This window comes from Styela clava, chromosome 7 (genome assembly GCF_964204865.1).
Source record: "Styela clava chromosome 7, kaStyClav1.hap1.2, whole genome shotgun sequence".
Classification (NCBI taxonomy): domain Eukaryota; kingdom Metazoa; phylum Chordata; class Ascidiacea; order Stolidobranchia; family Styelidae; genus Styela; species Styela clava.
The window spans coordinates 4,951,541-4,965,488 of record NC_135256.1 but is presented as its reverse complement, the minus strand read 5'-3'; the positions used below and the strand labels follow the sequence as shown (position 1 = coordinate 4,965,488).

The 13,948-nt window shown below is 36.0% G+C and overlaps 1 protein-coding gene across 2 annotated transcripts in view; it reads left to right on the top strand.

Annotated features, from left to right (window-relative positions):
• Nucleotides 1-12,820, top strand: part of LOC120327594 (plexin-B2-like) — a 51,187-nt gene extending 38,367 nt beyond the window's left edge. For both annotated transcript variants that reach the window (XM_078114842.1, XM_078114843.1), the window contains 11 exons: nucleotides 350-496; nucleotides 1,803-1,883; nucleotides 2,490-2,568; nucleotides 3,015-3,169; nucleotides 3,529-3,618; nucleotides 4,539-4,643; nucleotides 4,870-5,027; nucleotides 5,229-5,376; nucleotides 5,805-5,945; nucleotides 6,445-6,519; nucleotides 7,171-12,820. In XM_078114842.1, the coding sequence (XP_077970968.1) occupies nucleotides 350-496; nucleotides 1,803-1,883; nucleotides 2,490-2,568; nucleotides 3,015-3,169; nucleotides 3,529-3,618; nucleotides 4,539-4,643; nucleotides 4,870-5,027; nucleotides 5,229-5,376; nucleotides 5,805-5,945; nucleotides 6,445-6,519; nucleotides 7,171-7,272 (1,281 nt within the window). In that variant the 3' untranslated portion in view covers nucleotides 7,273-12,820. The remainder of the gene's footprint in view (nucleotides 1-349; nucleotides 497-1,802; nucleotides 1,884-2,489; nucleotides 2,569-3,014; nucleotides 3,170-3,528; nucleotides 3,619-4,538; nucleotides 4,644-4,869; nucleotides 5,028-5,228; nucleotides 5,377-5,804; nucleotides 5,946-6,444; nucleotides 6,520-7,170) is intronic.
• Nucleotides 12,821-13,948: the final 1,128 nt, after the last annotated feature.

Genomic DNA, 13,948 nt, shown 5'->3' with positions numbered 1-13,948 from the left:
CCCTGTGACAGCCTGCGGGCTGGCTCATTGGGTAATTCAGTCTGGCCTGCCTGATGCTGCCACAACCAAAATAAAACCAAAATTCGATGTTTTAACTAAAAAATTAGCTCAAGGAATTTGTTGAGATTGCAATTAATTGCACTTTTCTTTTGTAACACTGCAAATATTGTTCATAAAATGTAAATTTTTACGTCACACTTGTATGGCTCGTCAGTCTAAGTGGGCAAAATTTTTGGCCCCTGGTTCAAGAACCTTGTCCACCCCTGATCCATATATAGGGATTTGAGTAATGGTTTCCTTTGAATGCATCCACTGAGACCCTTCTATTTACATATGATTAATCCTTCAGGATAAAGCAGGGAAGCCGTTATTCCTTCTACAAAAAGCCATTAAACATCAAGTGTCGAAAGGTGCATTGGATGCAGTGACTGGAAAAGCGAGATACACACTAAGTGATGATAGACTGCTGAAAGAAGACATCCAACCTGAAACACTGGTAAGGATAATTTTTTGTAGACTCTGCTCTGGTACAAGAAATTGTGACACACAGGATGGAAGTTTAGGAGTGCTGCCTCTAAATTAGTTTTAAAACATGATATATAGGAATCATTTTTTTTTCCTTTTTATCTAGATTTCCTGTTAGCAAGTGGGTATGGGCAATAAAAAATACCAAATCCAAAAGGATTTCTTACAGGATTTGTTTTCTGCCTCTTCGGCGGTGCCTAGTGTTAATTTTGGTTTTTATTAATCTAAGACGAGCTTTCTTTCGCGCCGAAATTTCTCTCGTTTGTAGGCTTGCACGTAATTGACAAAAATCAATTCCGTAATTACGGCCAAATGGATTACGTAATGACCCCGTAATTCCGATATTTTTTCACACATTTAAACCTATCATAACAACCAATTGAATCCACTTCATTTTCGATTGGGACATCGAGTTTGGGTTTTCATATTCCTGGCAGTACTACACGCCGGCGACAGATGTTAAGACAAGAGTGAATTCAAATTAATTTTATTCTGATTTTTATCTTTTGTGCTAGCTTTGATTTCCTTATCACCTTCGCAAATTAACCGTCCCAATTTTATGCGATCAATTTTATCATTACCGACACTGGTATACGGATATTTATGAAACGATAGTTGACTTTTTTAAAATCGTATTAAAAAAAATGTCGGGTTTCCAATTTATCAATGCCACGACGATCGTATTCTCTCGTTTGATTATACTTGCGCTTGCCTCGCGACGAAGACTTGTTATTTCTCTTCCGTCGTCATATTGCTGATTTTTACCTGATCGCGGGAAATCCCGTCATATTGTTGTTTCTCTGCCGTCTCAATCGCTTTACAGATGCCGAAAAGACGAAGTTGCGTTGGTTCATTACGCAATTTCTTTTCCGTCGTCATATTGCTGTTTGATAAGCGCGACATTAATTATCACGGTGACGTATTGGCAAGAGAGAGAAAAGTGAGAAAAACGGCTGCAAATACCGAAGCTCTAACTTCTTCTACTTTTTAAACTTTCACTTTTTACAATCGACGGAATTGACTGCTTTGAAGAGAGCTCGTTTCAATCGCGAAAGCGCCCGACCAATAATTACGACTTTACGTAATTCGTAACTTCCCTTCCGTAACTCGAAATAATTCCGTAAATCTGTAAATTACGTGCAAGCCTACTCGTTTGATTGGACTTGCGCTTGATCTCAAAAAACCTTTGAAAGAGGCAGACATTGAACACACTAATCTGATTGTAACTGGATATCTTAAATCTATAGTAAATGTAACAATTTTTTTTTCTTTTACAGACCCTGTTTGTATCGCAAAGTGAGACTCATTCAGATGAACCAATCATTGTCAAAGTTCTGTCTTGTGACACCATTTCACAGGTTAGTTGGATTTTAAAATTCATCTTACATGTTTGTCAGATAACAGTAGCTTCTTTCAAATGGCCTTTTTGGGGACTGAAAGATGCGAATAAGTTGTTGTTTCTAATATTACTCTTATGTCTTCTCCTGGGTCTCATGTTTCAACAACTTGTCGTTATGCTCAACGAGTAACCATACTTTGAGTCAATAATTATTTTCCAAAATCATGAGTACATTACGTATTTATTTGTGTAGGAAATATCAAAAATTAGTAATCCATATTTTATGCTCACTGTCTAATACACTCAAATATTAGTTTCATTCCTATTAATTTTATTTGGCAAAGTCTGTTAGAACCAGATCATGCTTGTTTCAGCAGGAGCTTAACCATGGAATTGGCTGTTTTGCCCAAAACTGGTGAATTTAGGGTTAATAAAAGTAGTTATCAGTAGCTGGTTGTAGATAGCATTGCTGGGGAGTAAAAGACACGAATAAATCAGTAAAACAGGTTAATTTAGGGTTAATTAAAGTATTAGCCATTCTGAACAACTCGGTAACTTGAGCATAGCCAGTGTATATTCAACAATGAGAAATACACTTATTATTTTCATCAAATCTTTAATTCAGGTAAAAGAAAAAGTCATGGATACTGTTTATAAACGAATACCTTTTTCACAAAGACCGAAAGCAGACCAGCTGGAATTAGGTAATTATGAGGAAAATTGGATTATCTTGATTGGTGCATTAAAATATTTTTTCCAACATTTTAACCAATCAGAAGTTGATCAACAACAACAATTTAACAAAAGCTATCCACAAGGTTGCATTATGCCCAGCAATGGGCATTCACATATGGAGGCACTATTTTTGTTCGCCTACTTCACATCAAGTTGTGTTAAGAGACTGAAACCTATGGGCAGAGGATATATTCACCTGGCTAACACAGACAGTCCCTGAACTCGTAATAGAACTAAAATAAAGAAAATTGGAATAAAATTATGGCCTAACCCCAACCTGGTACACACACTACAGAATGTTTATTAAACCGCATTCATTTCTTTGTAATTTTTCTAAAAATTTTAACCTTCGCATGTATCTCTCAAAACTCTCAAACTGCTTTCTCTCCTGTTATTTTTCTATTTATTTTCACAGAGTGGCGTCACGGACGAGGCGGACATCTTGTTCTTCCAAGCAGTGATCATGCAAATGAGCCTGGCTCAAGATGGCGTCGTGTTATGACAATTAAAGACTATAAAGTGGAGAATAATGCTACCATGGCTCTAATAATAAGACAACAAAAATATGATGTAAGGATAGAGTTATTACTTGGGATATTGCTCATGTTTTTAAATATCATCATTGATTTTTTCCTCAGTTAGGAGTGCTCTATACGCAGCATTTAGAATGAAAAAACAATAAAACATTTTTAATAAATACAATATGTAAAATATTTGGTACTCGTGAGTATGTGTACCAGATTATGGTTAAGCCATAATTTAATTCAGATTTTTCCTATTTTAGTGGACTGTTTGTGGTGGCGGAGTGAATATACCCCCTGCCCATAGGTTTCAGTCCCTTTTCACAACATGATATAAAATAGGCGAACAAAATTAGTTACCTCCATATTCCCAATTTCCCAAGCAATAATTTTCTTTATATTTTCTAGGATGTTGTCGACCAATATACGAACCAAAGTCCTGAAACGAGTGTTGTTTCTCCAATGTTACCTGAAGATAATATGAAAGTCTATCATTTGGTAAGTACGATGCATTGCTCATGAAACTGAACAAGAGTTCATTCAGATATAAACAGAACTAATGTCCATCTAAAACAAAGATTGGCAATTACTTTTCTGAGTGGTCCCGTTACAGATAATAGACTTACTGGGCCGGAGGCGCAAAATTCAATATGAAAGACTGTGAATAAAAAACAATTTATTCACAGCAGTTAGTTTGACAGCTAGGCTAACGTTTATATAACAATAAACAGCAAAATGTAACAATTGGGTTCATTATGAAGGAATTTTCATGGATGTTTTTAACTGGAATTTATATCCATGAAAACTGGGGCCCTGGAACACCGTATGGTGCACTTTGATAACCTTTGGCCTAATTGACTTTTCTTTCCATTTGGAAAAATGTGTAAATCATATCTTATCCTTGTGCGAACCATCCAAGATTATTGAAACTTTTGGGTACAATCATGCACAAACAGAATTCCAATGAAATAAATTTTCTTCATTTTCATAGAAGCAATTATAAAATTTATGGGGTCTGTTTTTTTCACCCTGTTAGTTATATCAGTGTGCTAACTGCTATAGCAGTGGTTCTTAAACTTTATAAGCCATACTCCGTTTTTAGAATTTGTCAATTCTCACGCCCCCTCAAAAAAATAAACTACAAATAACAGATAATATGGGCGGAAGAAAGAGTTAATTCATAAAAGACGTTGAAAATATGTGGATTGAACGTAAATAATGAAATGAATGAAGTTTTAAAAACAATAAAATTCGTTGTTATTTTTAATAATGCATTATTAATTTAACAAATATTTATATTTTTAATTAGCTTCGTGGCTCCTCAAAAAATTGTCTACACCCCCGTTGTGGGACGCGCCCCTCTGTTTGAGAACTATTGCGCTAGAATTATGCCATCAAACTTTTACTTAATTTTCCAGGTGAAATATACTGATGATATTGAGCAAAAACGAGAAAGTACAATTCCTCGAGACAGACACAAACACATCTTGGATTTATATTTACTTAGACTAATCAATATGAAAGTAAGTTAGGATATTCATTCATTTTTCCATGAATTTTTAGAGTTTTTTCCGTCCTGAATAATAAAAAATTTTGATATTTTGATTCATCTTGTGTGTATTTCGAGGCTGCAGCGCTAACGATGGTATTCAGAGGCATTTCAATGTTTGCAGCACTTGCCACAATTTTTCTACCGCTCCGCTTTGGCTTCTTTTATATAAATCGAACTATTTTTATTAAATTTTCCAGGGCATTCTTCAAAACTATGTGGACGAAGTTTTTCAGTCGATATTAGATACTCAGAGCATACCAACGGCTGTCAAACATTTCTTTGGTTTTCTGGATGAATTGGCAAAGACTCACGGAATTGACGATCCCGAGATTTTACACATCTGGAAAACTAACAGGTGATCTATAAATATAATTACAATGGTACTCTTGTAGTATGTGAACTAGGTTAAGAGTATATTTTTATTCCAAAAAAGTTGACGCCTGAAAATCAGTTTGAAGAGTTGGGCCAATTAATTCAGCTTATTAGCCAGAAAATACAATTCTATGTCTCTGATTTTACCAAATGTACACAAATCATTTTTTTTTTCTTTATTCAGTGTCCTTGGTCGTTTCTGGGTGACAATTCTGAAGAATCCAGAATCAGTTTTTGACATTGATAAACCAGAGAGTGTGGAATCATCTATGGCAGTTATTGCTCAAACATTCATTGATGCCTGCTCGGTACAGGAACATAAACCAACCAAGGTAGGATACTTGCACAAATTTTTATATTTTGGGTGTCGCAACAGATGGCAATGTAGAGCCATGTGCAAGGGAGTGCAAGTCTCGAGTAAGCGCCATACAACATAATTGTTTTTTTATGTGGGTCATTATGCGTATACTGCAAGCATGCTGTAGCAAGAATAAAGTGCAAGTCTCGCTTATAAGCGCCATAAAACAATGATTCTGTAGCAAGAATAAAGATGACTGTCCTATGTGATACAAGATTCTCGCTGCACAATAACGCAATAATATTCCGTAATACTTCATCTGACGAGATTCATTTTCTGTTATACAACATTTGGGATTATCCTTATCTTTGTCCAGACTGGGACTTTTTTAAACAAGGTTCCGCGATAGCTGAGACTGGCTTTAAAATGGAGGACCGTTGCTTGAAAAATTTTTATTTTTAGGATTCACCAATCAACAAACAGCTTTATGCAAAGGAAATTCCAACTTATAAGAAGATGGTTCAGAAATATTATTCTGACGCTCACGAGATGCAACCAGTCAGTGACCAGGACATGTGTGCCAACATGGCGGAAATTTCAAGAGTATGAATGATTTATTGTTTTTGTTTTTCTGACGAATGTTGGTGTTACTGCCTAGCACTATGGTTTCCAACGATTTTTCTATTAGTTGCTCTCATTGCCTATTTTGAACTTCTTATTCTTCTCTCCCTATGCATAAAAATCTGTTATTTTTTCATTCATAAGTGGCTCTTCAACTAGTTCTAAGCGTAACTCGCACTTTCAGACGCTTTTGGGTGTTGCTGCTCAGTAACTAGCTCTGGTTCCCCCTTGACATTCTTTTCCCGAGTGAATCTGTCATTTTTATATGACATGAATATCATTTTCTCGTTATTTATGTTCGAGTGATTTTTTTAATGGTTGAAAAAAACAAACTAAACTTGACTTACGGCTCCAGGTTTTGTATCGCTTGAATAATCTCTGATGTCTATTCATTCCTTCCTTTGCCTATTTTAAAATTTTTCATTCCTCACTATTTCTAGCTCTGCATTTACTCATACATGAAAATTTTTTTTTTTTACAGAGCCATAATATTGAATTTGATGTCCATGTTGCCTACAATGAACTTTGGGGTTACGTCAACAAATACTATGAAGAGGTGAGTTTTTATTGGTTTGCTGCAAGTCGGGGTCAAAGGACATTCCATAGAAGTCGTAGAAAATGATGAAGGAATAACATGAGATAGCAATCGGAAACGCTGACTCATCGATTTACCAAAAAAATAAATAATTAATAACTCGCTAATTACACATAATGCACACGCAAAATTTGGAGCAGAATCAACCTCGCTTTCGTGAGATATCGCGTAACATACGAAAGTGTCTAACAGATAAACAGACAAATACCTATCAATTACCGATCAAGATCGATAAGTAATAGGACCTATAGGACCTCGGTTGTTTCGATTGAGCCATCGTTTAACCGAGGTTTTATAACAGTAGTCCTCTTGCGTCTAGTTATTCCCCAAGCAACCCTTTTGCATGTTATAAGCCCAAGATAAATATGATTTGATCCCACGCAGGGTACTTGAGTTGTGATGATAAGCGTGTTCCTAACACTTAGCATAATATGCCAATCGTTGAGCCTTACTTGCGAAAGTGTTTTTTTGAGCTCCATTTTTCTTTGTGGGCCGCATTGGTACAAACGTAAATGCTGTTATATTAACTCAACATCTTCGGTTTTAAGCCAATTAGGCTTTTTATTGCCGCATTATGTACTGTATTTAATTTTTTTTTTACTTTGTTTGTAGATTCACGAAACACTTGCTAATGATGCCAACACAACGCAGATGGTTATACAGAGGCTTCAACAGGCGTACACTTTGATTGACAGCTCCGTTAACAACCCTTGAGCTCTGATACTCCCTATTGAGCAATAATTTGATTGGCTTTAATACTTCAGTGAACAGGAAGTTCAAAAACTTTTCTGGTTGTGGTGGACGAACTTTGACCTCTGTTATGCTCTAATGACTTCTCAGGGCTGATCGATATGGATTATTACTACAGTCTTGACTAAATTGGACAGCTTTTCTCAAATAAATCTCAAAGTAACATATGTACAATAATTTGAGGAAGCCAGAAAAATTAATTTTGTTCCCTTTTTCGGTATTTATTCAAAAATTGTTTATTTTACAATTTTTAGACGGTCCTTTTAAAACAAGATGTGGACAAGCAATACCTTATGAATTTTTTGCAGATAGGATTGAAATATTCCCGATTCAGTGGAAATTTATATCGATTAAATTTTCCCTATTAGTTATTCAAATATCAAACTAAATTAGTTATTCAAATATCAAAAAGCACTGACATATTACTAATCGTTTTCATAATGAAATTTTGTTTTTTATTTTTTTTCTAACTGCCCTAATTCTTGTTTATGTGACTTGTTGATATATTTCTTTGTTAGAGTTTAAGTTCTCATCAATGTTCTTCTCATTTTGAACTCTGTATTTTTCTGCTTCAGAAGTATATGTACCAATATGAAGGTAACAAATTTATTTCGCCTACTTCACATCAAGTTGTGTAAAGGGTCTGAACCCTATGGGCAGGGGGTATATTTATTCGGCGCAGACAGTCCTCGAACTCGTAATAGAACTAAAATAATGAAAATCGCAATAAAATTATGGCCTTACCCTACGCTGGTACACATACTACGGGAGTACATGTATTTTATCTAAAAATAGAAATGCCAATTAATCAAATATTTAGATAGATTTAAATTTACTTTAATTTGTATTCAAATTTATTTGTTTTTTTCATGAGATGTATAATATCTGCACTCTTGACAAGGCTTTAGGCAAGGACTACTCTGATTGTGAGAAATCTTTGAAACAAAATTTGGTGCTCCCGAAGTATTCGTACCAAGATGGCGCACAACCTGAACATAGTATGTGTACCCGGTTAGGGTTGTTCAGGTTGTGCGTCATCTTGGTAAGAATACTTCCGCAGCAGCCAAAATCTTTCTGGTACTATCACATGACCAACTCAATTTATAATACAATACCTATGCCAGTGGTTTGTGGAAACAATTTCTCGTTTCGACGGTAGATGAATGCAGCAGCAACCATTTGAAACCCGATTTTCTCTGTCACCATGAGTCGAGCAATTCCAATGACGCAATATAGTACAGTCATGTTTCGTACAGTTTTTTCCGAACCTCCAGAAGTATGTGCACCAAGATTGCGCACAACCTGAATATAGTATGTGTACCAGGTTAGGGTTGTGCACCAACTTTGTGCACATACTTCGGGAACGCTGTTTTTTAAACCTCAATAACTTCCATAGTTCTGGCCCTCTACACAGCAAAACCGCTGCGGCGTGTCATTTATGAGCAGGGGCGTGGCCATAATTTTTAAAGGGGCGGGGTTTTGAAGTTTCTATTTGCCAAGTTAGATCGATACAGCTAGCACTGATTTTCAACCTTTTTTTATTTCGTGGCCCATTTTTGCTGCCCAAAAATTCTTGTGGCCCATTACCTTTTCATTGCAACGCGAAAACTATCCGAAAATGGACTCCTAAACATGTATAATCATAATGGGAATAACCTCTCAGTAGCAGAAAACAGCATCGTAATTGATTGCTGCTATTTTCAAAATTAACTATTGTGACATAAATAAAACCAGCAATTTTTATTAAATCTGTAGCCACCCTCAAAATTTATCTTTGGCCCAGCACTGGGCCATAGCCAACTGGTTGAGAACCAGTGAGCTAGTGTGTCCCTCCGAACACTGGAAAATGTGTGCTTTCATGAGTCTTGAGGGTCTAAAAAGCGTTTCAAGCAACGAAAAATTACTATGTAAGATACAGAAATTGCTTTTATTTTTTTTATGTTTCAAAAAGGGAGGTTCCGACCCCCAAAACCACACCCCTAGCCACGCCCCCGTTTATGAGATCAAATGTGATTGTAATTTGTAATGACTTTCACTACAATCAGAATTATCAATTCATTGTGTGTTATTGAGGTGTTTTGTCTTATTTTCCATCGAAATTGTGATTCTTTTTGCACACTGTCACTTATCAGAGGCACTCTGAAATATTTCATATTATTATTTAAAGTTTTTTATACTTTTGCCCTTTCCTTACATTTTAAGAACATTGGCACTAAGTATGTGAAAGTTTCTAAGCAGTGGTTCTCAAACTTTTTAAGCCACGCCCCCTTTTTAGAATTTGTCAAGTCTCGCACCCCACCTCAAAAATAACTAGCTAATGCAGGGGTTTCGTAACTTTTTTCAGGACGTCCCCAAAGGCAACTTTCAAGTGTCCAGCGCGTCCCAAGGTCAATATATATATTTTTCATGAAACTTTAGAGCCCCTTTTTCACTGGACTTTTGAGTTTGGTCATGTGGTGGTATTAAGTAAAATAAGTTAAAATCAAACAGTGATGTCACAATAAGCACCTACATTTTCTATAGCATAGGTTCTCAAAGTGCTCCATACGGAGCCCCAGGGCTCCGTGAGAGAAACCCAGGGGCTCCACGAGCTATTCGATTACTTTTTAAAATACTGAATTGGCTAATTTTACTATTAGGATTACTGAAATGAAAGACTACTATTCTGAAATAACATAAAATACGCGAAAAACTGCCAACTATACATAAATTGCAGTCGTATTTTTGCGATCTTGGGATTTGTCAAGCTTGATTTTGTTCTTTCGCACTCACGAGCAAGATGTCGCCGTTTAAAAAACAAGAGGTCGGGGCAAAGTACGAAAGATTGAAATTTATTTCATTGCATGCGGATCCGTCGGTAGTTTCAGAATGGAAAAATAGGTACATCGCGCGCTCAGTTGACTGTGTTTCGGTTTCGCAGTTACTACGACGAATAACCAAAGAAAACCCAACATAACACCAAATTTTTGATTCACAATGTCTATGAACGTGTTTTTAATCTGACGTGAATCTGCTGAAACAAAACTTATAGTGTTATCTCCCATTTTAAGTTTTAGTTTTAATATTTCAGTATTGCGCTTTTCCATCAAGAAATTTGAGTTGCGGATTTACCTTTTATTATTTATTATTTTTAGCATTTCGTCTCCGGTGACTATAATATGGTAACATGTTTTTCACATTGAACTCATAATTCCCCACGAGAACAAAAAAGCAATACTCGTCGTCATTGTGCGACAATACATCATACATGTATATGTCGAGGAAAATTTTTGATTTAGGGAGAATAAACACCGCCATGCTGACGAAAACAATCGGCGATCGTAACAAAATGCAATCGAGTACGTTATTAGCGGCCTTTTAAGTCTTTCAAAAATATCTAAAGGTAAAAGATCCGACCCCTAATTTATTAATGTTTGTCAAGTATCAAGTTTACAGCTTTAGTATATATAATTCATCTTTTACATTTACATTCATTTATGACTTGTATTAACCCTATTAAAAGAGGTTGAGCATTTAAAATAAGTACAGTACTTTTGACTTACTCAGGAATATTATTCGGAAAGTAACAATTTTAACATTTATTTTGGGGCTCCGTGAATAATAGTCAACTTTTTCAAGGGCTCCACAACACAAAAAGTTTGAGAACCCCTGTTCTATAGCATAAGCATAGAGCAATGCCTATGGACCTGTTTTACAGTAAGCCATGGTACAAACTGCTAAATTTAACATGATTTGTCAAATCTTAGATGATTTGTACATCCATCCTCTACCATACCTCACTGACCCCATGACCTGTTTGCAACCCCACCTACTTATCACTCCGACCCAATTTGGGGTCGCGACCCCTGGTTTGGGGACCCCTGAGCTAATGTGTATAGCTCTAGTGTCCTTGCTTCTAGTGAATAATATTCATCAGAAAATTTCTTGAGAAATAATTTAAATAGGATGGCACAGCCAGTCATGGAAATTCCGATTTTGATTTTGAAACTAAACTCGCCTCTTTGAAAAACCTGGCTTTGCCCCTAGCAACAAGTCCTTTTTCATTGTCTACTATGTATTTCATATGCTATGCTATTTTTTGACTTTCGATTCGAAACACAATTATTAAAACTAGTGCAAAACATAAATTTCACAATTTTGAGAGAATACATAGGATCAGAGAAGCGGTGCGCTTGCATAACAATGCTGATTTTGATCGGAAGACCTGATAAGCGGCACCCTTGCATAACTTGCATAACCCTTGCATAAATGCGAAAATAACAAGGGTTGTGGAAGATTTTAATATATTGGGGGGGGGGGGGGGCACAACACGCACGTTTGGGAAGTCCTGCTCTAAAATACCAAAATCACCACTCAGAAACAAAACCTTTTCTGTGTCAGTTGGACACATTAGTTTTGCTTTTTTTTGCAAAATGATACAAGTTTAATATTAACAATCTTCACACTATTCTGTACTAATTTTATCTACTTTATTAGGCGCTCCAGAAGTATGTGTACCAATATGGAGGTAACTAATTTTGGTCACCTTCTTCACATCAAGTTGGGTAAAGGGACGGAAGCCTATGGGGAAAAAAATTATGGCCTAACCCCAACCTGGTACACATACTACGGGAGTACCCTTTCTTTATTGCTTGATATAAAAAATTTGTGCCATATTAGAATTTTGTTTGTTTTTTTATTTAAAGTATGGTGACCCCTCAAAAAAACAGAGCCAGAATTTTTCAATTACTTTTATGAAAATTAAAGAAATTTAAATAACAATTGATTTCTGTTTGTGTATGACTGTACCAAGAAGTTTCAGTGATTCAGGACTCTTTGCACCAAAGTTATGTTCGAAGTGACCACCTTGGGGCTGGAGACAGACTTTCATCTGTGGTATATAATATGACATAATTGTTCATAATGACTGTTCTGTTCTTACTTTTCATTAATTAATAGAATGGTTTTATGCAAGTGATTCTGCATGTCACGCCCTGTTTGTCGTTTTCAGACATATCGTTGTTGGAATTTTCATGTATGTCTTATGCTTTTTAAGAATCATCACCTGACCCTATAAACACCTCACAAGTTACCGCTTCCTCCACTATCAAGTCCATGCTTCCGAAAAACAAATAACTAAATAATCGTGTTATTTCACGTTTTGTGATTCGCATTCACGATACAAATATAATAGTCAATTTTACAGGAGTTCCTCAGGTTTTTAAAATGTTTCATTTGGAGTGGCGCTCAAACAAAAAGTTTGTAGTGCAAAAGTACGGCTCTAATTCATCATCAGTTTTATGTCGTCCATATTGCTAAGTTTATAACAATGTTGTTTAGTATAAGTCCACATTGTGGGGAAACTGTTTCTATATTGGTGTGTGTTTGTGGTTGAATGTAAAATTTCAAATTATATGATTTTAGTAAAATAGTACCATGAAATTCTTTTCCTCTGTAATCGTGTATGTTCTAATTTTTTTTTTAAACTAATTTTTTGCTGTTTTTTTTTGAATAAACTTGTCAACATCTACTATATAGATTTTTATGGTTAATTCAGCCCCACAGTCGATTGGTCTGTAGTTTATTTGGACCTTCAGAAGTATGTGTACCAAGATGGCGCACAACCTGTACATAGTATGTGTACCAGGTCAGGATTCGAGTTGCGCGCTGTCTTGGTGCACATACTTCGGGAGCGCCGTTTATTTTGTGCTCCCGTAGTATGTGTACCAAAAAGGCGCACAACCTGAAAATAGTATGTATACCAGGTTAGAGTCAGGTTGTGCGCCATCCTGGTACACATACTACGGTATCGCCGTTTATTTATCACCCAAATGAATATACACTTGATGCGAACAAAAACTAGAAAAAAAAGGCGAAAATGGCATTTCACTGTGAAGGGGGCCGCGAATAAAACAAAGTTGGTTATCGAGCAGCGACACGCGTGAAAAAGGTCTAAACTTTGATACAAGTTGAAAAGAAGGAAGTAGAACAAATATATGTAATTAAAAGGATTAATGTCCAAAAACAAAATCTGTTACAAAAAAAGAGAGAGACTTTAGACTACAAGACTTGTTCTTACACAAGTCGCCTTGGGGGTTAGTTTAAAAATAATGATATGATTATATAAGTCTGAGGAACGTTACAAAAACATATTTGTGTTAGTGTGCAGCAAGACTTTTGAATCACTTCGGTTGGTTATTTTCACCCTTGCTACAGTATACTATGCATACGTTCTACCAACACAAAAGAATTGATGAAACTCAATGGACATTCATGTCAGTTTATAGGATGTTAGGGTTGTACGGTGGCTACAGGTTACCTGTATATGCGGTGATCAAGGGGTATGTGAACCAATATGGCGGTGCCGGAACGTAACTGTAGTACGTGTACCAGATTAAGATGAGACCATTAATCCAGGTACAAATGCTACGGGAGTCACTTGGATTCGTAACATGAGTAAAATTGTGTCCTGACCCAGTGGTTTCCAACCTTTTTTATGTCGCGGCACGCTATTGAGCTATTTAAATATTCGCGGCACACCTATCACAAAAGCAGGAACATTTCCTACTCTTGAAGCCATTTAGCTATAAAATAATAAAAAACATAGAAGATCGGATAAGGGAAATTTTATTCTTGTTAATATAACATATACTGTATTTAA